The sequence below is a fragment of the Sylvia atricapilla genome, chromosome Z (genome assembly GCF_009819655.1).
Source record: "Sylvia atricapilla isolate bSylAtr1 chromosome Z, bSylAtr1.pri, whole genome shotgun sequence".
In the NCBI taxonomy this organism is placed as follows: domain Eukaryota; kingdom Metazoa; phylum Chordata; class Aves; order Passeriformes; family Sylviidae; genus Sylvia; species Sylvia atricapilla.
Window position 1 is genome coordinate 69,313,060 of NC_089174.1, and position 26,947 is coordinate 69,340,006.

General features: G+C 40.0%; 1 protein-coding gene across 1 annotated transcript; it reads right to left on the minus strand.

Moving 5' to 3' along the window:
* Nucleotides 1–10,234: 10,234 nt before the first annotated feature.
* On the minus strand, nucleotides 10,235–26,571 carry ADAMTS12 (ADAM metallopeptidase with thrombospondin type 1 motif 12). The gene is made up of 5 exons (XM_066339584.1): nucleotides 26,518–26,571; nucleotides 25,430–25,550; nucleotides 18,998–19,242; nucleotides 17,568–17,709; nucleotides 10,235–10,365 (listed from the first exon to the last, which is right to left on the minus strand). The coding sequence occupies exons 1-5, from the start codon at nucleotides 26,569–26,571 to the stop codon at nucleotides 10,235–10,237; spliced, it is 693 nt and encodes a 230-aa protein (XP_066195681.1).
* Between the last annotated feature and the right edge of the window lie 376 nt (nucleotides 26,572–26,947).

Below are 26,947 nucleotides of genomic sequence, written 5' to 3' on the forward strand. Positions count from 1 at the left end.
CTGTCCATGTATAAGGAAAATATTTCAAGGTGGATGGTGAATGAGTAGGACAGACTGTAGCATCTCTGCATGACAGGCTCATGCTAAGCATCTCTGCATGACAGGCTCATGCCATGGGGGCTTGGGGCCACAATCATTCCCTTGATTTTCTCTTGTAGGGTCTTGCATACAAGCAGATCTAAAAGCAGGTCGTCTCTTACAGGGGTATGTGCAGGAGGGAACGCTTCACCTGTCCCACTAAAACATGGGAAGCTAAGGCCATTCTCAGCTGGCCACAGGAAGGCATAAGAAGAAAGCTCAAACTGCATTCAGGAGTGCATGTCCTGAACAAGTGCTGATGCACTGGGGACAGAGCAGGGGTCTTACCCACTGTCTGCCTCCCACACAGCCTTGGGGGTCTAGATATGCTTCCACTGACATGGGCTACACTTAGCCATCTCATGCTGTCCTTTCTGGCCCTGCATTTCTATTGATTGTGAATCATTCCCAGCAGACCAAGGACAAACAGGCAAACAGAAACAGACGTTTGATAGCATTCTCCATCAATACTGAGACACAGGGGCAGATCAGCACTAGGAGATTTCCAGATCTGACCCTCTTTAGCTTGGTAAAAAAGGCCATCAAATAATTAGATGATTAGTTCAGACACCAACATCTCTCACTTAGGTAGAGTTCAAGAATATAAAATCCATTAGCATAAAAGGAACTCTATTTGCATAAAAATAAACTTTACAGTAGAAGAGTATTAAATAAAAGTTTGTAAAAATATGGCCAGGCCCCGTGATGACTATATTCTTTCTCTGTAGGCAATCTAATCTTAGATATCCCAAGTTACTACTTTTTTCTGATAAGTATTTTATATGTATGATACTGATTTTAGAAACTGTGACAAACTGAGAAGCTTTATTTCCTCAGCAGTGTTTCAGACAGCTGTTCACACTCTCCACTTCTTATAAGCAAAAGATAACTTACCTCACTCCAGTTGCCTACTATCCAGTAGGCATCACTGGGCAGACTGTTGGATGTTATTACGTGACGGTGTCTGTGACATTCATTAAAATACTCTCAGATGCTGCCACTTTGATTGTCCTAACAACATGCCTGGCGAGCTGAAGATGGTGTGCTGGTAGTTACGGTGTCAGGCAGCTTTATTTCTTCTCTACTGTCAGCCTGGTGTCTGGGCGCACGACCAAGCTCTGTGGGTGTTTCTGTAACCAGTGCTTGTGGCGTAGTTACCTCTACAACAGGCCACATCCACTTGCAGATTGACACAGTTTGCTGCTGTTGGAAATGCCAGCCCTTGTGCTTCTCTGCTAACAGGATCGAGTACAGAAGAGTCTTGGTGACGAGATGCTGGTGGGGACTGAGAAGTCACACTCTCATTTCTGAGTGAGAGGAGAGGCACTGTCCAAGGTTATGCTTCTAGTCTGATTTCAGGATTGAGTTCTGTGCTGTAAAGAGATCAATGTTTCTTGCTGACTCCAAGTGGCCCATCGTGTTGTCAGATTCCTCAGTTAATAATCATAGCTGGATGTTATTTCTGGATTACTGGTGAAAGAGGAAACAGGAGTGTCCTCACTTCTTTGCATCTCACTCTCTGAAGTAGAGACTGGCTCACTTTCAGAAGTGTTTTCACTCTGTGAAGTAGAACTGGCTCACTTTTAGAAGTGTTTTCAGCATGCCTTATAATTTCAGTAGTTAAGCTGTTATTAAAAGGCCATGAAGTACTATTTTCATATGAGCTCTTTTCAGTGGAAACAATCAGGTAATTGTAAACATCACTTGATTCAGCAAATTATTTTGTGATGTCCTCTTGGCTGCTCCCTCTTTTCCTGAGACATTGACCAAACCAGAGGATGTAGGCAAATACGGAGTACATTTTCATGCTTGGGTATTTTTGTTGTGTATGGAACCTGGGTGGTATGGTCTGGGGTATTCTGCGAGGAAGACTCCACTCAGGATCAGCAGTGTTTTTTTCTGATTATAATCTTGCCTCTTCTGGGTGCCTGTGGGGGTATCAGAAATCTTCCAGCAGAAGGGCACTGCTGAAGACCACATAGGGCCTTAGAGTTTGGTCTCTTGGAACTATTCACATGGCTCATCATTATTTTGGCACAAGTGACATTACGAGTTCTTATTCCACCACCACAAAGTGACTGTGCACTGCAAATGAAACAGAATTAATGTATCTCCCTTCTTCATTCCACTGCACAGAATTATCAGATGGCATTGTTCATAATAATGAAGCATCATGACAAATAATCAATTACACAGGCTTTTCTGAAGAACAAGCCTGTCCTTCTAGTGATGTCTGCTACCATGGAGTTCTTTCCAAATTTTTTGACAGTAAATGTCACCTGAGGGAAATAGTAGTGAAAAAGAGACCACATGATTAAAGACAAAAATTGGACGTAATATGACAGAATTTATTTCTTCATTGACTCACAAAGTCATCAGTCAATACCTTTTCCAACCAGATTTATAAAAAAACAGACTAAAAGGCACAGACTAAAATCAAACCCACACCTGACTGTCTCATTGCTGCTCACAGTCCCACAAACCTGTTGTGGTTGGTGATCCATCCAGCTCACAGACCCTTGCTGACTTTATGAAATGAATTTTTCATTCAGTCTTAGTTCAACATGGAACTGCTGCCAGAGCTACTAGCATGCTCTCTCCCCAATTAGAGACTACCAAAATCAAGTAGCCAACTTGGCTTCTCTTTAAATGAGTGCACTGTTTTGTATAAACACAATGTGTGGGACTACCCTCTGGTAGAGAAATGCTTCCCAATGTCCAACCTGAACTTCTCCTGGTGCAGTTTTGAACAATGCTCACATGTTCCCAAAGCTATGGAGGGAAAGGCGGGAGTCTTGGATGCCAAGAGATTTGAATGTAAGGAATTTCAAAACGCTCTGTTGACCTACAGAGATGACAGTAGTCATCCCCTCAGTCTAGCCCCCCACAGCCATTGATCTCACAGACTCTTTGGCATGAAGCACACTACATTCTACAGTCCCAAAAGCTCAGCAAGTTAAAATGCAACACTTCCTAAAGTCTTTAGAAAGCAGGGCACTTTTATTTTTTTTTCCTGCACAAAGGATTTGTGAACACATTAAATAATAAAAAAGTATTTTAGAAAAAATTTAGAAGGCAAAACAGCAGGTCATTGGTCCTCTCTGCTGACTATAATAGGTCATTTTGAGAAAAGTTCAGTGTTTCAGCTGACATAAATTTACCTCAGTCCAGTTTGCTTACTGTCAGTCAGATGGGCACAAGATATCTCTGTTGCATGACAGATGGGTCTTTGGTTTAAGCAGGTGCTGGCACTCCATGACATCCAGTGCCTGTTCATCAGATCCCACTGTCTGGATGCAAAGTACAGTTCTCTTCTTCTGGCCTGTTGGGCCCACATGTGGTTGAACATTTCTGCCATTCCCTGCCCACCATCTGAAAACCAGCAGGGTGAGAAACATCAGAAAACAACCCACCACAAACACATCAAAAAAAAGGTCAGAGGCTGAAAGAAAAGAGCCAGCAATTTAAAATCCGGGCTCAGATATATGCTCTTCACATTAAGTTCAAATCACCCAAGCTCTCCCATCCACCTTGTGCTGTAGTAACAGCCAGTCAGTGATGAAACAGAGAAGACAGAAGTAGGCAGGATCTCCAGACAGAAGCAGGCACTAAGCATTATACTCAAAGTGTAAAAATCTACTGAGTAGGTAGTCCTTTAAATCCAAAATTGAGAAACTGCTAGCAAATCTACTAAAGCAAGTTATCTATTTACTCTGTCCTATTGTTCTTCTGTTTATTGCTACCTCAGTAGAGAAGAGTTAACAAATGGAATCACTGAAGGAGTCTGTAATGACAACACAGAGGTGGAAAAGATGTTTAACCATGTCTAAGCAGCAGTAACAAATACTCAAACTGGCTCTCCATAAGGGCTACCTCCACAAGGCCTGTTCCATTAGGGGAAGCTCACAGCCCTAAAACAGGTTGGTCAGAGTTATGCTGTGTGGATTCAGTGCCCTGCAGCACTGTCCCTCTGGGCTGGTGTCCAGGTTTTCACCAGGCTGCACTTTTCTGTACTTCATTCCTTCACAAAGTAGAAACGAGTCCTTTATGTGTCTCTGTCATGATTAAAGTCAGTCTTTCATACTGTGGTATGCAATTTTCCACCAAACTAAGGGTAACTATTTCCTCTAGAACAGTATTTTTCCAACACAAAACACTTTACCAACAAGAGCTGCTCTATTTATATTTGGTTCTAGCAATCTCCAGCATCATCCAACTATTTTTTCTCCTGCTGACCCAGAGCAGATTGTGCACCTGATATCTCCCTTCCATGATAAGAAAGGGGAGCAAAAATTTCCGAGTTTGTACAGTTTGAGAAGCATTGGCATCAACTGTGACATTTACCTAAAGATTTATCTTCATAGTTTAAAAAAAGAAGGAAAAATATCAAACCAAGGAAAAGCCTTTTTCCTTCAGTTAAGCATGCCCTAAGCAAGAACACAACTTCAAGCTACTGCATAAAAAGTCTGGCTCGCCTCTGAACTCTAAGCCACAAAGGCTCCTAAAGAATATTACTTGTTCCAGAGTTTCAAGGAGGTCACAGCAGTCTTACAATGAAAATAAAGCAGGAATGTACTTTAAAAACACCTTTCTAGGAAAAAAAAAGCAGAAAAAATTGTTTCTGGCTTACAACCAACAGCATTCTATTGGTTTTGCTTCTTTTTTCCTTTTCAGGTCCATGAACTTAGAGACAAAATAATCCCATTCTGATAAATGCATCGAAGTTCAGCATCCAGATTTATAACAGTTCCTATGCTTTGTTTTGCTGATAATCCCTCTCCCTTCCCCACTGTAATTTCCATGCTACTTAATCATTTACCTTTCATTGCAAATGAGCTGCCACTGATGTGGAAGGCATTGGTATCTATTCCTAATAATTAAAGAAAAAAAACAACCCACACAACCAAGACTCAGAGCCATCAAGCTATGATACAGCTTACTCGTGCAGCCATCTGGTCCTCTCTGTGGTACCTACACCTATCTCCTTCCTGTTTGGCAATCTATTACATACAGCATTTCCTTTCAAGTTACTCCAAAGCCCTTCGTGGCACCGACGGCTTTGCTCTAGAATGCAGTCCACTGCCACCACAATCCAGTGGTAAAGTCTCTGGACTAAACTAAACTAAAAAAATCACCCAAAATATCTTTCTCCTCCTCCTGCCCTCCTTCAGATTGTTTCTTATTCTTCCAGGTCTGCAAACAACAAAGGAACTCTTAACAAGTAAAAAGTAAGTACACCTCAGCAGAACACAGAAAAAAAAAAATATAACCACCTGAATCAAGCCATTTCAGGGTTGTTATCATCTCTTGCATCTTCTTTACAATTTTATCTCTTCTATAATCTTGTAAATGCTGACATTTTTGCACAAATGGAACATAAATACGCGAATTGCTCTATTAATTTTAATGGGACTAGATTACATATTTCAAAGTACAGAAATGCCAAACTGACACCTCTTCCCCCTCAGCATTCAAATGGCTCTGACTGAGTGTTTAACAATTGGCATGTTGAAATACCAAACTCCAAGCAATAAATTATCAGAGCTTACCAAAGAACCTATCTGAGCAGCAGTAATGGTGTGTGATTAGCTGTTGCACACAAGACACTTTTTAAAAGCTGTGGAAGTAGTCAAAAAAAGTCAGGTGCTCCACAGTTAGAAAGTCCCAGAATTAAGATTTTATCCTATTCCATCTTCATATCAAAATAAACTACAGGCAGCCAGGTAATTTTTTCTGTAGACTTCTTCCTCACTCAGTGCAGATAACTTCAAAAAACTTGCTCTAACTGAAGTTTACTCTTATCAGTAACTGGAATTTTTGATGTCGTGTTCTTCTATTTTCATCCTAGGGTACGTACATATGCCTTAAACATCCAAGAGCCAGAAACCTGACATGGAATCACCTGTGCTCCTGTCTTGTTTTGTTCTCTTGCTTGAGGACCTGAGCTGTGGTATCTGAACCAAAGGCAAAGCAAGGATGGCAAAACAGCCAACATCCATTTGTCTGTTCTGGATGCCCCAAAGCAGGTTCTGGACCACAGAGAAGAGAGCAGCACCTGAGTGACGGCTTTGCAAAACTCTGCTTATCTTGGAGCTTTTGCTGTCTCCTCACACTGCAGTGGGATAACCAAAACTGGATCTTACCCAGTGAGACTGCCAAACACACATCCAGAATTAGCACAGCAATCTGAGCTCCAAATAGGCAACTTCTGAGATGAAATGACCAAGCTGTTGCATCTCCCAGCCAAGATGAAGACTGTGGTGAGAGACTGGGACAAGCTGCTGGAAACTCATGGGAGCTTCATGGGAGTCACCACCCCACACCTGTTCCTACCTCTGGTTTCTGATTCTACCTCTAGCATTTACTGCTACAGTAACTGAGTGGTTCTTAAGTATTAATGCATGAACAAATCCCTGCAAAGTGAAATGTCTGTCTTATCTCCATAGGCAGGTATGGCATGGAAAGATTGTGGTAGCAAAAAAAAAAAAACCAAACAAACAAACAAGGAAAATGCACAATTTAGGTAATTAATTTGTGTGAGAACTAATTTTCCTCAGACTCTCAAAACAGAGAGCAGCCTGTCTGGTGAAAACATAATCTCAGGCAGTTTTGAGCGGCAGGTGTGAATGCTCAACTCTTCTGCAATCAAACCTGGGACAGAGATAGCATGAAAATCTCATCCTTTCCAGTGGTATTCAGCTGCCTCAAATGAAATTTATCTTTTCCTCACAAACTGGGTTTCTAGTGTTTGTAACAAATTAGGCAGAGTCCAAAAGCCCATGACATAGTCTTCATCTACACATAGAAGATGTGTGGTGAATGATGTGTGAATCCCATTGAAAAAGCAGTAGCATGGGATTTTGGGGCTATGGGGCTGAATGTTCCCTCCTTCCCATCATGGCATGTCACACCTAAAGTGAGACTGTTTGCTTTCATCCTGTATTTGTCCAGCATCAGGCACAGCAAATACCAACAGGTCATGGATTTTCACTCTGTGCATTGGAATAGAAATCAGAATTCCTGTTCTTATTATGCTGTCGGAAAGCAGTCTGCAAGAAGGACAACACAATAACAGCAGATAAAAAGCAGGAGATTCCAAGTACTTGTAAAATAATGTTTATGGTTACTCTGTTCAAGTGGGTAGTGAAGTTAAAAAGACTCCAGACATTTTTCTTTATAGGGGAAAGCAAAACTTTACTCGCAACGCTATAAGCAGTTAAAATCTCACTCCTTTTCAAGTAGTATCCATTGATTTTAACATTAACACCTATGGGACTAAATACCTGCCTTACCAAAGAAACATTCAATTGGAAACCATACTCCACAGCAAAATGTGGGAAAAGGCATGCATTTATGCTACAGTCTCAATGCACTGCACCTATGAAGTATCACTGAAATAGTACATGAGTGGGTGCATGACATTTTAACTCTCAGCTGTCCAACCACCTTTATTTTGTTCTGAATCAAAACATGGCATATGTTAAATAAAATATCATGTATTGTGATATTTTATTTTTTTTCTTCTGAATTATTTTAGGAGAAAGTGTAATAACAAATTTAATAATAAGCATAAAATAAATACAGAACAAATCAGCTGACAAACAAGAATGTTAAGGCTTAGACTTCTGAGAAGTGTGTAATTTAAACAGTTTACAACTGACTTCCTGAAATGTACTAATGAGACAAGATCTGGTTTGGGAGAGCCACAACCATTTTATTCTTTGTCTGTAGCTTCTGTTTGATAAATTATCTATTTCTTATTTAGTGGTCTAGTAGCATGCTTTTCATCAGTGGGATTCAGTGGGGAGCAGTCACTATTTTTCAGATAGAATGTACTGTACCAGGTGTAAAGCACCTGGTTCACTGTTGAGAAGTCCAAGGTCATCCAACAATTTCAATTCTGTGGCTGCAGCACTAAACAAAGGTCTCCTGCAGTGTTGCGTTTCACAGCAATGTCCTCACCTTTAGCACAGAATTTAGCCACCTCTCTATGGAACACTTTGTCCTCAGCAGTTTCACATGGACTCTCAGTTATCCCACATAATGCCACGTGGGAGAGTCACAGCTGCCTCCAGCACTCAGACCTTCCTTAGAAGCAAAAAACTGCACTAAATTGCCCTGGGTTTCAAGGGAAGATTAGTAACCATCTGTTTGGGTTAGAGGTACCATATATGCCATGCAAAAGTGAACACCAACTAATCCTCATGCTGCGTCTACAGCCTGGAACAGAGAGCAGAATTACAAATGGAAGGGCTTGGGAAGAGTGAGTAATAATCCATTCTTTGCTGCCATCTCTTCTGACTCAAGAACTGAGGGTCACCAACAGAAGACAGTGAGAGCCAGGTTCAAAACAGGTCAAATGTGGTAGTGCTTCACGTAGGCACTAGAGCCGTGGGAGTTCTTGCAGAGGAAGTTGTATATCATAGAAGTTTTTCAGGGCTGCAGAGAGAGGCTGAATGAGTGAGGTTCTTTAGAGGTTACTGATTAAGCAAGCCATAAAAACCTCTGGAAGTGCCTTGAATTAAAACCAGCTAGAAGCTGGAAGAGCAGTACAAAGAAATCTGATTTATGTTTGACTTACTCCTCCTTAGGCATGTAGGCCCTGCTGAGAGCCAGAACAGGGACTCAGACCCTTGGTCAAGCTCCTACAGTCACTTTTGTACTACTAAGAGAAAAATAAATATGCAACATGACTCTAGAATTAAATACATATGGTTTTCCTGCACTGCACTTTGTAGTGATTTTGCTGTCCCGAGAAGGATGACTTGTGATTTCCCCTGCAGCACAGAATGAGCTCAAGAAGCATCACAGGCTGTCAGCACAGAAGAGCTTTCCTGCCTAGTCTGCAGAAGTTTGGTTTATGTATGACATTCTGCAATCTGCTCAACCAGGGAAAAATTCCCCTCCCTCACTTTCAAGAGCAGGTCTGAATAATGTCACATAGAACATCTGGCATAAATTGAGTTAGTGAGGAATTTTTTAATTTATACGTGCCATAAAAAATACCTCAATGTGTATGGGTAGCCTTAGCTCTTAACTAGTCCCCTAAAAAGTTTGGTCCAGTGTCAATTGATTTCCTTGCAATCTACAAAGAATTATGAAATGCTGGTAGTCTATGCTGTAAGCACCAAGATGTAACTCCCACAGAAGCATCATATCCTGTTGTGAAGATACTTGGAAACAACTAACAAAACCAACAACCATGCAAAACTTTTAACATCAAAATTTCATGCCGTTTGCTGCTTGCAAATGCAACACAATGAACTCCAAGGCCTCACTGCTTCGGTTTGATTCTGACTGAACTAGATTTACTAGGGAAATACTGGTGCATCTTTGTGGACAGCATGATAAACAACTTTCAAAGACAATAGGAGATGAAACCGAAGTACCTAAAGCATGAAACAAAAACCTATATCGATGTCTTCCAGCAAACCTGTGCCTGTTGTACAAGCCCTGCAATACAGTTCTGCAGGCACCTGGAGCGTTTAGTCTTCCTTACTCTACTCACTAAAATGGTGGCACAGAAAAAACATGGATGAATATAAATTAAGACAATTTTATAAGAAAGGAAAGAATTATTCCCACGTGGTCACAGAATGAAGAAAACTGCACTTCACTCAGAGTTAAGAAGGTACATAATAAGAAATACCAAATACTGTGTTACAAAGAAGTATAAAAATTAGTTTCAGAAGTAGGCATTTTCCCTCATCACCTCTTACATAAAAGGACAGAAGTGTATAAAAAATACTGAGAAACAGTATTGTTCTGGGGAAAAAACAGGTGTTTTTGGAACACACTCTCTTCTTAGCTCACTTGAGCTAAGCCAAGAATATGGTTTTTAAGCAAGAACCTATAGGGTCTTCAGGCACACCTGCACCCAAATTGAACAAAAGTAGTATCTACGTACATGAGAAAACAATCTCTGCCAGCAATTTCCAGCACAGACTGCTCAGCAGCTTGCCTTAGAAACCTCTCAGGATGGCTCACTTCTGATTTGTTTATTGTGGGGTTTCTGGCACCTTGCTCTGCAATGCTCTGAACAGCCGTCACCACCGCACCGTGGCAGGGCCGTGGGTGCCATGCCAGCCTGGCGTCAGGAACACCTTCCTTGGAGTCAGGACGCTGTTTACCACCCCCAGAGCCCCAGAACCCACTGTTACCTGGGCGGGCAGTCCTGCTCTTGGCACTTCTTCTGACGGCCGTGGGGCTGCGTTGCTGGGTCACAAAAGGAGTTCTTGGTGGCTCCGCTCCCCTTCCACACGCACTGGGCGATCTGCCGCCGCACCCCTTCCAGAGACACACACAAAACAAGGAGCAGTAATCCCTCTCTGCAGGCTCGGGAGGAACTGCAGATATCCCCAGGTACAAGCACCCTCCAGGCAAGCTGAAAAGGTTAAGCGGAGCTCTTCTGGATCAGATCAGAGCTCAAGTGACACGCTAGAAAGCACTTTCCTTAATGTATTTGTTAGCCTCAGAAAGGACTCCTGCAGGCCCTCAAGCAGGTTTAAATGGCTATGAAGGGTTCTTGAGTCACCCACGGACAAGAGGAACCACAGCAGCATCAGGCTATTCCCAGCAAGCCTGGTTTTGCTGCTTTGTTCATTGGGAAGGCTGTTTAAGCAAAAAACACAAACCAGAGTTACAGAACAACCTTGTGACTCTTAAGGTGAATTCAAATTTTAAGACATTTTGGTACACATTTTGACTGAAATTGATGATGAAAAGCCTTATATTTTTTAAGTAATACACAACATTCAGCACAAGAGGCAGAGCATAGTGATAAAAAGACAAACAGAAACAAGCCATACAATCTAGGTTATTTCCTAACATTTCCATTTATACAAAATCCCAGTCATTTAACAAAAGAAACATGAACCAAAATACTTCATCTAGTGTAAATCTAAAGAAAGCTAGTTTCCAGGGGCCTGCTTCCCACATAGTTCTGCAATAATAAGATCTCTTGTTGCAACACAATGTAAAAAAAAGTATTGCAATATTACAGTCTGAAAGGTTGCAGTGACACCAATATGGAGGCATTAAAATACACCAAACAAATATTAAGGACTAAAAAGACTGAAAAAGCATTTATTAATTCTCATTAAAATAACTGTTCCATTAACTCACAGCAACTAATGCACATATGGTAAGACCACTGCATTTCTAGAACTTTTATCCCTCTCCTGGGGTGCACAAGGCCTAACAGCACTGTTATCATGGCATCAAAGTTAGATTATTTTGCAGTATGTTTAGAAAACAAGCTTTTCCTTTCCTCAGGCCTCCTGATAACTAATGTGGGAAACTTTGTGGAAGATAAGAAGAGCAATCCATAGAAAATAATTGGGAAATAGCATATATTCCTCTGCAATGTACAGACTCATAAGATCATAAAAATGTTAAGGTTGGAAAAACCCTGCAGGATCAACAAACCCAGTCATTAATCCTGCACTGGAGTTCAACCACACAGAGTTTTGCATGCATATTTGGGTCATTTCATAGAAACCAGTGGAAACCTTTATCACTTTTTTCTACCACCAAAGAACATCAGGTATGTAAGGAAATGCTTTCACCTTTTGATTACTTTCAGACTTCTGACTGAGAGATATAAAACAATTACTGGCTACAGGGCAAGATTTGATGACTGACTTTGCTCCAGTCATTCATGAAGGCTGATTTCTAGAACAGTGATTAATGTCACCTGTAAGGGAAGATAAAGGGACTGAGTCATTCAAGCTCCAGGGTCCATGGTGTGGAAGCTGCTACAGTCTGGACATGGTGATCTCTTACTTGTAGGTGACTTCGAACAGGAGAACGCATTTTGGCTCAGCATAGGACTCCCAGGAGCAGTGCTCTCTTTTATGCTCTGGTATAAATGTGACTAGAAAATTTAGCAACCTCTCTGCTAACTGTAAACAAAGCAGTTCCCAGAAATGTTTCTGTCCCTTTCAAAATCACGATATGTTGCTGTTCTAAATACAAACAACAAGAAATCTTTGGGTTTGATAAATTTTTTGTGTCATTTCAGCTGCTGCAATTCATTTTAAAGCCCCCATAAACCTTTGCAAAAGTTTTTCTTTGAAGTTGTATATTCTCATAAAATAATCAGCTGACATAAATGAACTAGTTTATTCTAACAAACAACTTCTTTATGGGAGTTATGTGAATTCCCACTGTAGTTTCAAAATCTCTGGCAGTTCAGTTCCAAAGTTGGAAGGAATCCTATATGCATATATCAATATACACGTATAAATGTAGGTTTACATGTTATGAGATAATGAAATATTTGGTTTTACCAGCTTAGCAAGTGGAACTAGAAAACACTGCAAAGTAGACAACTAGTCACTACTGACCCTGCCCTAACAAGTTTTATATATATATATATATATATATATATATATAATATTACATATATTAAAAATTCCAAATATACTGGAATGTCAGTAAAATTTGAAACCCAAACTTTACTTCTAAACTATTTTGAGAGGTAGATGCTTTCCTCCCTTCACCACTTTTGTTTCTCTCTGACCTCAGTGCTGACTAGTTCACCTTATGTGTACAGTCTCAGCTCTGTGAAAAAACCCTACAAGTATTTCAAGGAAAGATAATCATCAGATCAGAGAATAATCTTCATTTCACTAAATCTGCTCAGAGATTCCTTCTACTTCTCTGTGACACTTCATCCCTAACGCAGGACTCTTCAGATACGAGGCTGACCCACACAGATCTTGATTTCTCAGTTGGTTTACAAAGAAAAGTACCAGTTCAAATCATCTGGGTGTGAAAGGCTTTGAAAGAGAGAGATTAGAAATCTTTATGCTGCCGAGCTCTCAGTTTCAGCTGTAAACAACAGAAATGAAGGATCATAAGCAAGTGTATAAAAAGTGTATGAGCAAAAACATATTTGATTTTAGAGCTCATTTAAACGTGTCTGAGTTGTGCACTTAGATCCTCTGCAAGAAGTTCACTTTGTATTTGAATGAACAAATTATATTCTGTGCATGCACAAGTTATGCACAGAATACAAGTGCCAATCTTACATTCTCAATGCTATAAAACTCAGACCCACAACAATGAATGGAAACAGAGTGGCCTTTGTAGTCTAAAATAAACACTGCAGGTTTAGGAACACTTGGAGATAATGTTGCAAAGCAGCCTTTATAAAAGTTGTGAAGGTTTTAGAGAGTAAGTCACAGTTAACACCCCCCTCACCACCCCCCTCCCCCCCGCCAAAATCTTTGAGTTAAGTCCTTTTGCAGAGCTTTGAAAATCTGCCAATTACTGATGCTATCTATGGAGAAACAAATTTTTTATATTGGCTAATATTCTCCCATAGTTGCCGCTGTGCTGCGCAGTGCTTTTTGTTACATTTAATGCCACTCAAAGCTGGTTCTAAGAAACAAGATTAAACCCTTTAGACAAGGAGAAAAGATTCAGACTTTTAATTGCAACATTACTCATTCTGTGATTATTTAAAGAAGGAATAACAGGTAGTTGGTCTAGAAAAAAACCTCAGTGACACATTTAAATTAATCCGTATGTAAAAAGTTTACAGGCTCTACCAGCTGTCTTAACAGCAGGCTCTGGTGGGACAGCTCTTATGCAGAGGGTGCAGCAGTTTTGCAGGACACCAGTCTGCACACATTCTGACTGCAAAACAGTTTATTTCAGCAGAAAGCAAATGGCAGGAAGAGATTCAACCTGTCCTGCACTGAGAACAGAGAAAGGGTTATGACTTTTACTACAAATTATCCTCTTCGATGCTTGTTTTCCATGAACTGGATTGCAATGTAATTACTTATCTATTTCCTACATTGCAAATGAATGTCAGGTATTGCAATGCACTCTCCTTTTCCCTGCATGCAGTACTAGGTATACTTGCCACAGAAAACACCGATTTTTTAGAGAGTATTTTTTTCCCCATTCAGTGGTGTTACAGTAGACTGGCCAGAGTCTTCGTTGACACTACAGTATATGGGAGCACATGAAGGGAATGAAGGAAGACACGAGAACATTTGAATCTTCTGTTTCTCCACTGCAGTAGAGCTGGAGAAGGATATGCATGGTGCTGAAGGTCATGGCATGGTGGTACCTTGAGAGCAAGAATCTGGGGGAAAATATGTCCAGGGAGCTACCCTGGGTTCAATCTGGGAAGAGACAGCTTCACTCTACAAAGTCTTTATTCATCACTGGGACTTTTTCCAGGTACATTCCCCATGGGTAAGAAGCTGCACCACAGGGTTAACATCATATTTTTTTCCTTAGGATTGATGAAGCTTTTCTTCATCAGTCCACTGTCCTGCCTGTAGCCCAATTTGTTATTCCCTAATGCAAATATGCTTTCTTCACTCCAGAAAGCGTTTGTATTGTCCTGATTCCTGTGGCTACCGAAAGATAAAGCACCCTTGGATTTATTGTTGGTTTTGATCAGTGGTGATGAAAGGACCTGTGCTGGATCTTTGGCAGGTCCAATTTTGCCAAGAGAACAGAAGTCTAAGTAAGAATCAATTTCTCCCATTGGTTGCCGCTGTCAAAGTCAGTTCAACAGTTCATCTTTCTTGGTCCTCCTTTTCTATCCTAAAAATACTGGTTTATTGTTTATCAATTGGTAATTGCAATAATCTTTAAAGTTATTTACTATTAACATTAAGCTAAATAAATACAGTTTTTCTTATATATCTCTCTGTAGGCTTGTCTTCAATAAGAATTGTCGTGCAGCACACCCATAGCAGAAGGTGATCTTGTCTACTTCAGTGCATTTTTATCCTATAAACTTTTCAGAACACTTCAAATGCCAGTGATTTGGTACAACAGATGTGTTACTGCCAACAGCAATAAGTTCTAAATCTAAACAGAATGAACATTCACATAAAATCAATTGCATCATTCACAGCCAGAAGGAAGTTTTGTGTTAGTCAGCTGGAAATCCGGGAGAACTTCTTCACTGAAAAGGTAGTCAAGCATTGGAGCAGGGTCCCCAGGGAAATGGTGGAGTCATCAGCCCTGGGAGTATTCGAGAAACAACTGTATGTGGCACCTGGGATCATGGTTTAGTTGACAAGGTCATGTTTGGTCAAAGCTTGGACTCCATGATCTTGCAAGTGTTCTCCAACCCTAATGGTGCTATGAACAGTGATGCTGGTCCACATACCCATGGCCCAGAGCACAACCAAATAAAAGGTGTACCTGCAGAGAACTGCAAACAGTTGGCATATCAGATTTCCCTCCAAGTGATTCACTGGAGCTTTGTGCCAGGATTTCTCTGTTTTAATGGGCAGGGAGTGAGAGACAATACCCTGACTGCATCACTGCATTAGCAAACTACTGTCATTCTTTAGATCTGTCCAGTTACTTTTCTAAACATCTGCATCTCAGAATGAAGTTTTACTAGTTTCTTTTTTACAGGTTTACTAGTTTCCTTTCTTTTGTCCATGAAGGAATGCAGAGAACTGGTGAGATGTCCGTGCCCTTTATAAACTGGGATACACCTCTTGATTCCCCTTCCAACTGATGCTTCCAAGTCCATAATCTCGTCTGAAATACATGATTTCTACTTATACACAGGCAATAAGCTCAAAAAACACTTATTAAGAGTATAAGTGCAGCAAACAGAGGAGGTCAATTAGTAAATAAAAACTGAAAAAACCCCACATAACACAGTTCTCTATGTAAGTAACCCATGTGGCAGTTAGAGATCAAAGCCACATCATAGTTTGTGAACCACAATTCACCTAGTGAGAAATAGTTCTGGGAAAACTGCAGCTAATGTAATAAACACCTCAAAACAGCATAATAAGCAGTTTACTAACACATTCCTCTTCTTTCCCCTTTTTATCACAACGGTTTTTACATTAACATGACTCACAACTAGGCAGGTTTCATAACTAAAACTTACAACACACAATTAAACAAAACACTTGTTTTGTGCACCTCTTCAAAGAAAATTATGGATGTACGTCCCCACCAAAAAGCACACAGAGTGTGTATACTGACAGACTCTTCTCAAAAACAAATAAAAAAACCAAATCACAACATCTATTTACTCAAGCATACATATATATGAATGAACACGTATACATATATATTTCTATAATATGTTGATTATATATATAAAATATTTTTAGATAATGTGTGGATGGTACTGTGATGGGATATTTTACACTAGGCTTCTAAAAGTTCTTCTTTTAATCCTATAAAATTAGGTCATAAAATGCCTTTTGTCCAAACCACATAAAATGCATTATTTTAGTGACAGGAGAGACTTAAAAATGTTACTCCTGCAATCATCACTGCATTTAGAATCACAATTGGATTTGTAACAACTTTTGTTTGTCCTTTTTGTTTTCTTCCACAAAGCAGTTAAAAAAGCAGTAATTACCAAAACCCACTAACAGTACTCCAGCATTAGAAAAGGGTTTTCTCACATTATTGGTCTGGTTGTAACACTGATCTTCTACTCTTCTGTACAGTTTTTTGCACTGTACAGAATTCTCAAAGAACAAGGTTATGGCTGTATCTCCAGAATTCTTTTACTGTCCTGTGAAAATCAGGAGCTAATTCAAACAGAAGGCTACAATTCCTTTCCCCCAAGTTCAGAGTTCTTTCCATATACAACCTTTTCCTCACATTTTCAAAATTATTCCTGTAATAGATGGATTAAAAAAATTACTAATGTAAAGATTTAGTCTTTTTATTTTTATTATCGGTTTATTACAAATATTAATTTAATCTCATTGATGTTAGATACTTCAGATGAAGTTCTGCTAGCATTTTGTGTGAGTTACCAGAAGCCAACTTCTAGACCTGTTGTTAAATCCTACTTCACAGTCATCATTCTGTTTGTAACTGGCCAAAGACATGGAAGTTCTCAAGACTAATTGCAATTAAGTCATTATTGAACAATGCACAAAAAAAATGTTGTCACTTGTCAAGTAATGAAATGAAGATTAATTTTTGTAGTTATAATATTGAAAAGACTTAACAGGGGAAAAATAGTAGGTCATAAATTCATATTGCTGGAAAGAAGGGCTATGGTGAAAAGTATTAACAAAAAATACGAGGGAAAGAAAGCTGGTACCTTATTTTGCTTCACAGAAGTTGAGTTTCAGGGCAGGTTTAGAAATCTATTAACTAATATAATTATTAAAAAATTTTATTTAGAAGTCAAAAGACATTATTCACAGAATGGCTGGGGTTGGAAGGCACCTCTGGAGATCATGTAGTCCAGCTCCCCTGCTAAAACAGGGTCACCTGGAGCAAGCTGCACAGGACCATAACCAGGCAAATCTTGAATGTCTCCAGAGAAGGAGACTCCATAGCCTCTCTGGGTAGCCAGGGCTCTGCTACCCTCAAAGTAAAAGAGTTATTCCTCACATTATTTTTTGCAACTATGAGATCTGATTTCCCAGCAAATACAGATTAAAGAACATTACCTTTTTGAGGACTATGTCTCTAATAAAAGCAAACAGAAAGAGAAAAAAGAAGTCAGGAATTACCTCTTCCACAGGTAACACTGCAGGCTGTCCACTCTCCATATTGCCAAAAATACTCTGGCTCTCCAATTTCATTCTCATTACTTTCTTCTTTACGTACAGTGTACTCATACTCGATTCCAGGGTTAGTTTCTTGAAAAAGTAGCTGGAGAGAGTGGGGTTTATTAATTGTTTAATTGAAAATGTACTGGTCAAAGGCCTTCAAAGTGTGGAACTGGAAGAATTAAAGCTGCTCATATTGAAGTCTGCTACCAGTTCAGAAAAGCAGACTTGCAAAATTTCCACTTCTATGTTGACAGTGGCATACATGAATCTTTCAAAGACACAGCTGGTTACCTTGAACTTCTGCAAACATTGGTGGGAATAAATGGGTCACCATAATCGGTATTCTATCAACTGTAAGAAAAGATAATGCAAACCATCCCTTTGCTGCTGATTAAGAGCTATTGCCTATCCCCATTATAAATTATAATTTTCCTACCTTCTGAAATAGCTGTTACAAAACAACCATTATGTCAGAAAATTACAGATGCTATTCAGATACTGCTTTAATATTATTTTTCAGTGTTTCTGAATTAAGAAGAAAAATTCCAACTGAGAAGAGACACTCAAGAAATTTACCTGAGAGGGAGAAAGTAAACATCAAGGGATAAACAATTTCAGCCATGAACTTTTCTTGTTCTTCCCAATTGTACTAATAGTTTTGTCTTCTCACCAGACATTCAAAGTGTGAAAGTGGTTTCCCACCACATACCTAATACTTCTTTTAACTGCATAGTGGATATACGTGCAAACAAGCCATGAGAGATAGTTTCAAAGATCAAAGGGCCAATTACAAATTATTTTTTCAGAACTGACAGAAGCTGGTTATGTTTAAGTCAGAATCCATAAAGCAACATGAAAGAAACAAAAGAAAGCAGCCTCTGCAGATGTTAATTGGGTCAGTTTCACTTACCCATAAGCTCTTGGCCCATCTGTGTAATGCTGTATGCTTTTCTTGCTCTGTGTAAGCTGTCACTGCTGTCAGCTATCCCTAGCTCTCACTGTTCCCAGCCTGACATCAGCTCCCTTTTTGTGACAACTTATTTCTCATCTGGGTCTGGTTTACATCACATCCATGTGTTGGTGAAGTTTGGTACAAGAGACTAAAAAGTTTGGGCAAAGGACTGACCAACTACAGGCAAACAGGATCCCTGTCCCAGTGGCAGCACAGGATTGTATCAGCTTTGACAAATACTGGAGTATGATACAGGACACGTGTTCTTAGGTGGGATGAACAACCCTCAAAAGCACGGTGTTTATTTCTCTCCAAAACAGCTCATTAATAGTGGTTTATATACCAACATACATATTTTCCCAGCCTCACTTCCAGGGCCTCAGCACATTCTGCTCCCATCCAAATGACCAGGTTCTCCTCATGATCTCCTCTTTACCTGAATCCAGATTGATTCATTGGTGGGTCCTGGAGCAGTCAGATTTTCTAGATCCCCTGTTCTGTCATACTGAAATATTGTGCCTGCCACTTTGTATTCACCATTCCACTGGATGATAAAGCCTCCATTCAGGTAGTATTTTTCTGGGTCTTTGCTTCGCACAGCAAGGAAATTTCCTGATTCTGTAATTTCCATGACTTTGATTCCTCTTGCGCCTTTTGGAATTAGCCCAATATCAACATATCCTAAGAGACAAGAAAAATTTATGGAGGTGAACAACAGAAATGTCACTGCATTTTATTAATTTGTAAGATGACTAAAACAACAGCTTTACTTGAAAAAACACACAAATGTGCTGTCACAGAGCTAGTATTTCAGTTTGTTAAGAGTGTGACATTCCAAGTCAGGGTTTCTAGTATCAGTTGGGGAATAGCATTCAGGCAATGCCAGTGGCATTTAGAAGGGATGCAGAGGTGAATGACTTTCAAAGCTGTGCCAGGGGAAATCTACTCCACACATGAGCATCAGCATTCCTGTAACCATGTCCAAAAGTTCTGGCATACTGTAATCTGGAGAAATGCCAGAGAGTTCCAGCAAGTTGACAGCCTGTTGTGGGAAATGTTTTTTTTTCAATTTGCAAAGAACATTTTCACCTGTACCCAGTGTACAGGTATGTACAGAATTCCATGTACCTTCTCTCAGGGCACTTAACTTCTCTGTGACTGTCTGCCTTACTACAACAGCAACACCAAAATGTTATTCAAATGCCTCCAATTATGACTATAAATTGAGCACGTTTTTGTAAACTAACAATTTTCACAATTGTAAAGTTCAAGGGCTCTTCATGTGTAGGTATCTGTTTAGAGATTTTTGGTCTATGTGTTAAAAATTATCCAAAGCATCTATTACAGAATTCTGTTCACATCACAAGGCAGTATGTAACAGCAGACAGGAAGCTGCTGTTTTTGCTGCCACCAAATTGTAAAAATAGGAAGTTCACATAGATACTTGAACACAAACATAGGGAGCTTTCTTGTTATTGCCCCTAGCTGAGCTCTAGAAATTAAGTGGATGACATTAATACAAGCTGGTGCACCGGGAGTGTGAGCTGCATTTTATGCTAGTTTACTTCAAGACTGGAACATGAGTTCCCCAGTTCTCATCACACCCTTCTGATGTCAAGAATTAAATTCTGAGACTCACATCCTGTTCACTTTGTGAAATGAGCTTAACACCTTTGATTACTCACTCACAAGAATGATATAAACCACACTGGGCATGCTAAGCAATCTTCAGTATCCATGTTCTTCACCTACCAAAACTATTTATGTGCTGTGCAACAACCTGCTGCTGTAAATAAGAGCCTTTAACATCTGAATTTTCTTTTCAGCTCTTTTGTGGTGTAATAAATATTGGTTAAAATGTCATATGCTGCATATGGAACAAAATGGACTTGTCTACTTCAGGTCCTTCCGCATTACATTGATAATATATAATTACATCTACTGATTTCCAGTGATTGATGTTTAAGAAGGAGCATTTTCTGAATGTTACCTTTGTAAGTCTCCCAGACTGACTGGAAATCCAAACATTTTTTTCTAAGTGAATCAATTTTTCTAAGTGAATGAAGTAACAAAACCTGGAAGCTCACTGAATGACTTCTATTATTTAGCAAATCAGTGGTCTAGGTTTATTCTAAGTAACCAAATCTAATGATTCTCCCAAATCTTGTATTCATTCAGTGAAAACATGTTATGAACAGTGTGTAATTATGTAACTAAAGGATTAATTAGAAGGCATACTTATAACCAAGACAAATTAACACAGCATGGAAAATCTTAATTATGTGACATCCTGACAGCTTGGCTTTGTAATGCTGGTGTCCTTTTATAGTAGGGTTGGGTTTCAGTTAAATTAGAGTAACAGTTGTTCAAAACACAAAGGATAAAAACTGTAAAACTATTTTTGTTTCATTGCAACACAAAAATCTGTATATCCTTTCAAGATTTTGCATAGTTATTTTTGTCTGAATCACCTGCTGCTGCTCATTAACCTTGTTTTAAATGTACTGCGACTGTCTGGTAAGGGAAGTTACCATTTGTTCAGTGTATCACACTGCCTCCTCCCTGACACTCCCGACCAGCTAAATTACTTCCTGATTTCCCAGAGCCTCTCACTGATTTCCAATAAACATTATCTGATTTTGAAAGGAAAGCTAATCAGCAGCAAGCTTTTGAGTTTGTCACTCAACACAATACATTTTTGTTTAAAAATTATGTGGATGGTGTTTATGTAATTGTTCCTAGTTATGTGGTTTCATTTGATAAGGATCTAGAGATCCAAGATTCAGTAACAGGCAAACTGTCAGCTGTCTTATCTACACACTGGGCTCATTAAATCCTGGAGCAGTCCTACTGTGGGTGCTTCTACACACCTATGAATCAGCAGTTGTCAGATGCTATTAATCCTTCTCTTTTTAATTAAAATTAAATCTATATGCTCCCAAAACAGACATGAACAAATTAATGAAATGCTTGCTGTACGCACAGCTCTGTAAGGACTGAAAACGTTGTTTCTCCTTTCCCACTTGTGTGAGAAACGAATAATTTTACTCAGGCTATTAGCACAGCATTGCAGATCAAATGATGACCAGGTCTGACTGTTTCTCCTTATCACAATAGCTCACTTTCCTACTCTCCAGCCTGTTGTATTTGCAAGCGTCTCTTAAAAATACACATTCCTGATGCACAACTTTCCTCTACACCAAGCTCTAGATACTACCGCAACTTCTCTGCCCAGTCTTGACCTTCTTACTTTTCCACGCCCAGCTCATGCTGCAACCTTTCTGCCACCAAAGTTCAACAAAAGCAACTTAAATGATTTTCAAACAAACGCCCTGAAAACAAGGTGGCTAATATTAATATCAACAGCTGAGACACTGTGTTCACATTAGACCTCTGATTTGTTTTGCATCATGAAACTTCAACAGAAGCCATTAAAAAGATGATGCAGCCATGCCTGTGGCTCTGTTGGACGGCCCTGGATTGCTATTCCCGTTTTTCATACATGAGAAAAACAGAGACTTTTAAAGAAAATAAAAGTAATAATACAGATTTCAAAGCTTTTCTTTCTGACCATGAGGCAGTACAACTTCTAAGAGGACTTCTAAGAAGGCTTCCTCAATTAAAACTGATCACCCTGCCTTTCACCTTCAGTGAATGGCTGAATTATTAAAACTCTTCCCTAGCACTTCATTAGTTAGTCATGGCAACTGAGTCAACTCAGTCAAACACCCACTGCTGCAGCACTAGACCAAGAAGGGCCCTGCTGGACTGAGGTTCTGAACAAAGACTTAAATCAGAATATATTAGCTTTGGGTTTATATTTTCCTATGCCACTAGACACAGAAAAACTTCAAATCCTCTTTGCCAGTGACTGGCAGCATGCTTTGGTACAGCTGAATCCATGGACCTGAAATTTTTATGTTTACATAACCTGTTCAGCAGCCACTCTGCTACAAAATCTGACAAAACACTGACAACACATCTGTCAGACACAAAAAGAAAACAGATATTGTGAACAAAGCCTTTTTCCTTCTCCCAGTTTAACACTTGTGCACATCAGTGAAATCCACATGTTGTCCTGAAGAGCCCACCAACCTCTGCCATGCCTGATATTTTTCCTTTTTTCATCTGCAATGGAGTCAATGGATATAGAAGGGAGAGAATCTGCAGAATAAGTAATTTTTTTACTGAATCTAAAGAAAGCATTGAAATAATTTTACTTAACATTCAGTATCCCTCAGCAGCACCTGTCAGTGAGGCGGAGTGAATCTTGTGGCAAGAAAAAACTAAGTAAACATAAAACACAAAATTAATTTAAAACAAATAAAAGACATTTAACCTTTCATAAATTACAGTACTGGACCTTTTATGTCTATTTATTCAGACATAAAGTTCACATCTTTAGCCTTGGAAAGTTTCCATACATTCAAAGGCAAAGTGAATTTTAGATTTTCAGAAGCAGATCAGAGGCTGAAGGATTACTGTTGCATTGAAAGAGAGTGAGCTCTAGATTTTCTTTGTAAGTCTCACATACATGTGAAACCTGAACTGCTTCAGGACTGCAGTTGTCTTCACAGCCCACCTTTGGGACAGAGAGAGAAGGAAAGCACTCTCAAGTACAGAAAACCCCCTTGAAATATTAAAGCAGCTTTTACCCCAAACTTTGGAAAACCTGGTCACACTAGCTCTAAATAAGTAGCACAAATCATACTTGTTCAAGGCAGAACTATTGTATTTGAAAAACCCCACAAGCCCAAAAGTCAGCCTAAGACACTGCGACTTCCCCCTCCTCAGTAAAATGGTACCAGAGAAATCTTGAGATTTCTCATCTCTGCATCTCCTTTAGCTGCAGACTTTACTCCAAGCATAACTCCCCAGTGTTGTCTTCTCACCTCTGCCCCTCTTGTCCTGGTTTTCCACTGAAAGCTGTTTATCCCAGCTGCCCCTTCATCTCCAGCTCACTGCCATATTTCTTGCTCAATTTTAGTCCCACTCCTGCTTCCAGACTCTATCTCCCATTCATCCCACAGAAGTCAGCCTAAAGCCTGAATGTATCACTGCCATCAGTGAACTCAGGCTCAGTCCTCCAAGTCCTTATTCAGACCACTTCAGCCCTGCAGGCTGTTAGTCTTCTCCCCTTTATGAGGCTCAGAAATAAATCCCCAAGCCACTCACTCTAACATTTACTTGGTGCTTTTCACTTTACAGAGATTAGGTCCAGATGTTTCAAGATGGCAAATTACATTCACTTTGTAAATGCATACGCTATTTTGGATTTTGGTGTTAACTGCATAACTTGCATAGGACCTCTTGGGTCTCTGACAAGTTTTGTAAGACAAGGTGTACTTAAAAAGCACAGAACATGCATTTTTTTCTGGCAGAAGCATCATTCACTGAAACATCCCTTTACAATTTCCCACAGAGATGATCACTCAGTTTTCAATTATGTCCTGGGGTGACTTTATGATGCTTGTATCCCCAGCTGTCTGTTCTGTTTATGCTGGATATTCTGCACCTTTCAGAGGGTTCCGAGAGCGAAGGGGAGAAGCCGCGCGCAGTCTGTCTGCAGACCCTGCACTGCTCCTCATCCTCCTCACCGACTGCGCTGTCTGCAGCACGGACAGCGGGAGACAGCTCTCTGCTTTTAGTTAGTTTTGAGCTAGCTGAGGCAGAGAAGTTCCTCAGACTGTGGCTTTTCTTTTTCTTGGAATTGATCGGCCTGCCCTGGACCAAAAACCCCTAAGAGCACCGGGAGCTCACACCTGTGTCCCACCGGGGCCTGGGACGTGCCTTTCCCAGTGCAGGAGGGACTGATAAGGGACTGAACTGTCGGGGGGTTTTCCTCACCCGAGCTTTAGGTGGTTTAAAGTCCTTGGCCCTCTAAAAAGCCCCGAGTCGCGTCCGTGTAAGAAAGCAGAGTCCTCAAGGTTTGTTTTCAGGTTTCTCGCGTTGTTTATTATTTGATATCTCAGAATTTTCTCTGCTCCCAGCCGAGGTCTGGACAGCAGCTGGGACACGAGGTGACTGCCCCCCAGATGGGATGTCCCCTAACATTTATACAGATAATTACGTACTAGTTATTTACTATTTTGTGCCAATGCCCAGTGCCCACACCAGAAGTGACATTCTACTTTGGTCCAATCTACTCTAACTACTTTGTGCCATCACCACCCCAGAAAATGGAGGACGAGGAAGAAGGAGAAGCACATAAGGTACCACCCAAATTCCACCATCTTGTCCCCATTTACTTCTATTCTAAAAATTCTAAAACTATTGAATTCTATATCGTCTACTGTGCTAGACTACAATTTTCACATCCTGGAGGTTTGTAATTACTTCTGCAATGCTGAAAGCTTTTTCCATGGATCAAAATCAAACCCGGTGTCTCCCTGGGCTCTGTGCCAAGGTCTCCGAGCCCCCTGGACCGGCTCCACACCCCCCTGTCCAGGGCTCAAATTCCTTTCCTCAGGTCCCAGGCCATCCAAGGGGATGTCCTGGACTCCAACATGAACGAAATGAGACACACCCCATGACAAGGACCTTCTGGATTTGCCATCTCTTCAGAACTGCAAGAAGTTGCATTGTCTAATATTACTCTTTTTTTTTTTTTTTTTTTTTTTTTTTTTTTTTTAATGCTTGTGAATTACTTTGTTTGTAAAACAAAGTTTTTTCCACTTTTCTCCAAGGAAATCTTTTCCCAAATCAGCTGGGGGAGGGGCCACTTGAATTTTGCTTTCTAGAGGGACCCATTTGGGAAGTCTCCTCACAAATTTGCCCTAAACCAGGACAAATGAAGAGCACTTTAATAATTTTTACATAGACAAATGACTTCACCAATGGAAGAATTTAAAGGAAGAACCCATATTACCAAATCCTTCACTCTGATTAAACATCATCTTCACTGTGTGACAAGCAGAGCCATCTCCCAGGCAAACTCCACACTGGTCCTCGGTTGCGTTAGAATTTATCTCATAATCACAGCCAACAGCCTAAAAGGAAAAACAATGTCAGAATAAATGCAGCCTCCACAATGAATTAATGAGAACTCATCTATCACTACACTTGTGAGAAGGAGGGTAGTATATAGTCTGTATAGTGTCTTACACTAAGGTGAAAAACAAATTAACAGACAAGAACCATCACCATGTCAAAAAAGACACAGTAGTGACCAGTCACTTCAGACAGAAATGTGCCACCTAAATGGCCTCATTATCTGAGACTGGCCACTAATCTAGGATTTGTGTCTGCCTTCTTATGTCATAGAGCCATCCACAAATTCCTGGGAATACAATGCAGTACCAGAACTGAAACCTCTGCCAGCTTTTTGTGGCCATCTCACAGCACAGAACCTCTACTACAGTCAACCCTCTGGCAAAGAGAAACTCTTAACCGGCATAAAGTTTTAAATCAATGACTTTCCAGCTTGCCAGTATGGCGGCATGGGTCAAGATAAAGTAAATCAAGTGGGTCAAGTTCTAGTAACAACTAACTTTCCAGTTTATGCTTGCTACAGGGAGAAAGTCAGAGAAAAATTTATTCATTCTGAGTCAGGAAATAACTTCTTCCCTGCCCAACCCAAAAATTCTGTGGTCTAATGTCATTAAATTTCAACAGAATTTTCATTTGGTTTCAGTATATTTTTTTCTGCCTTTCTTAAAAAACAAGCAAGACTGCAAAACACAGCGTAATGTCCAACACTTAGTGATTGTTAATAGTATCTAAGATGCCTGGAGGCATGTGATATAGATGAATAGGCAGAAGTTTGGTAGTATGTAAAAGTTTTGTCTTGGTATGAGATAGGAGGTATGGTATCATTAAGTCACCCCAAGGCAGGTTTTCTCAGTTGATTTTTCTCAAAAAAAGCTTTCAGGTGCTATACCTGCCAACTTGTCTAACACTCTCTTGATGTATGAAAATCTGATGTATGAACCTCTTTTGATGCTGATCTTACATTACCTTCAGTACATCAACTACTGTAATTTTCTGCAAGCTTTTGAAAGGAAAATCCATCTATTAGACTAACCTAGGTATACAGGCTCCTGCATTCCCTAGTATTTTTCTATCATTTTAAGCTTAGGAAACGCCTGAACACTATGTAAGTGCCAGTGATGTAATGAACAATTAGAGAAACTCTGAAAAACAGGAGCAAGGAAAGGCCTCAAGCTACAAATGGTGCCAAACTGCATCACTTTAAAGAAGATTCAAAAAAAAGGATGCATTTATCACTTACTGCCAATTCATATCCAGCACCTTTCACACCACCTCTGAAAAGTCACAGCCATGTTAAAAGGTTCTGCAGCAGCCTTAGTTTCTCCCTCCTTTCAGTGAAGGCCACTTTCAAAAATTGAAAGGTTTTGTAATGTCTTGCACATAGACAGATCCTGGC

Coding starts and splice junctions, on each gene's coding strand:
- ADAMTS12 (XM_066339584.1), bottom strand. CDS start 26,571: ATGGATTTTCCTTTCAAAAGCTTGCAGAAAATTACAGTAGTTGATGTA. Junction 19,243..25,429: donor TAATCAGAGTGAAGGATTTG/GTAATATGGGTT, acceptor CTTGTCTCTTAG/GATATGTTGATATTGGGCTA. Junction 10,366..17,567: donor CAGTGTTACCTGTGGAAGAG/GTAATTCCTGAC, acceptor TGTCTCTGGAAG/GGGTGCGGCGGCAGATCGCC.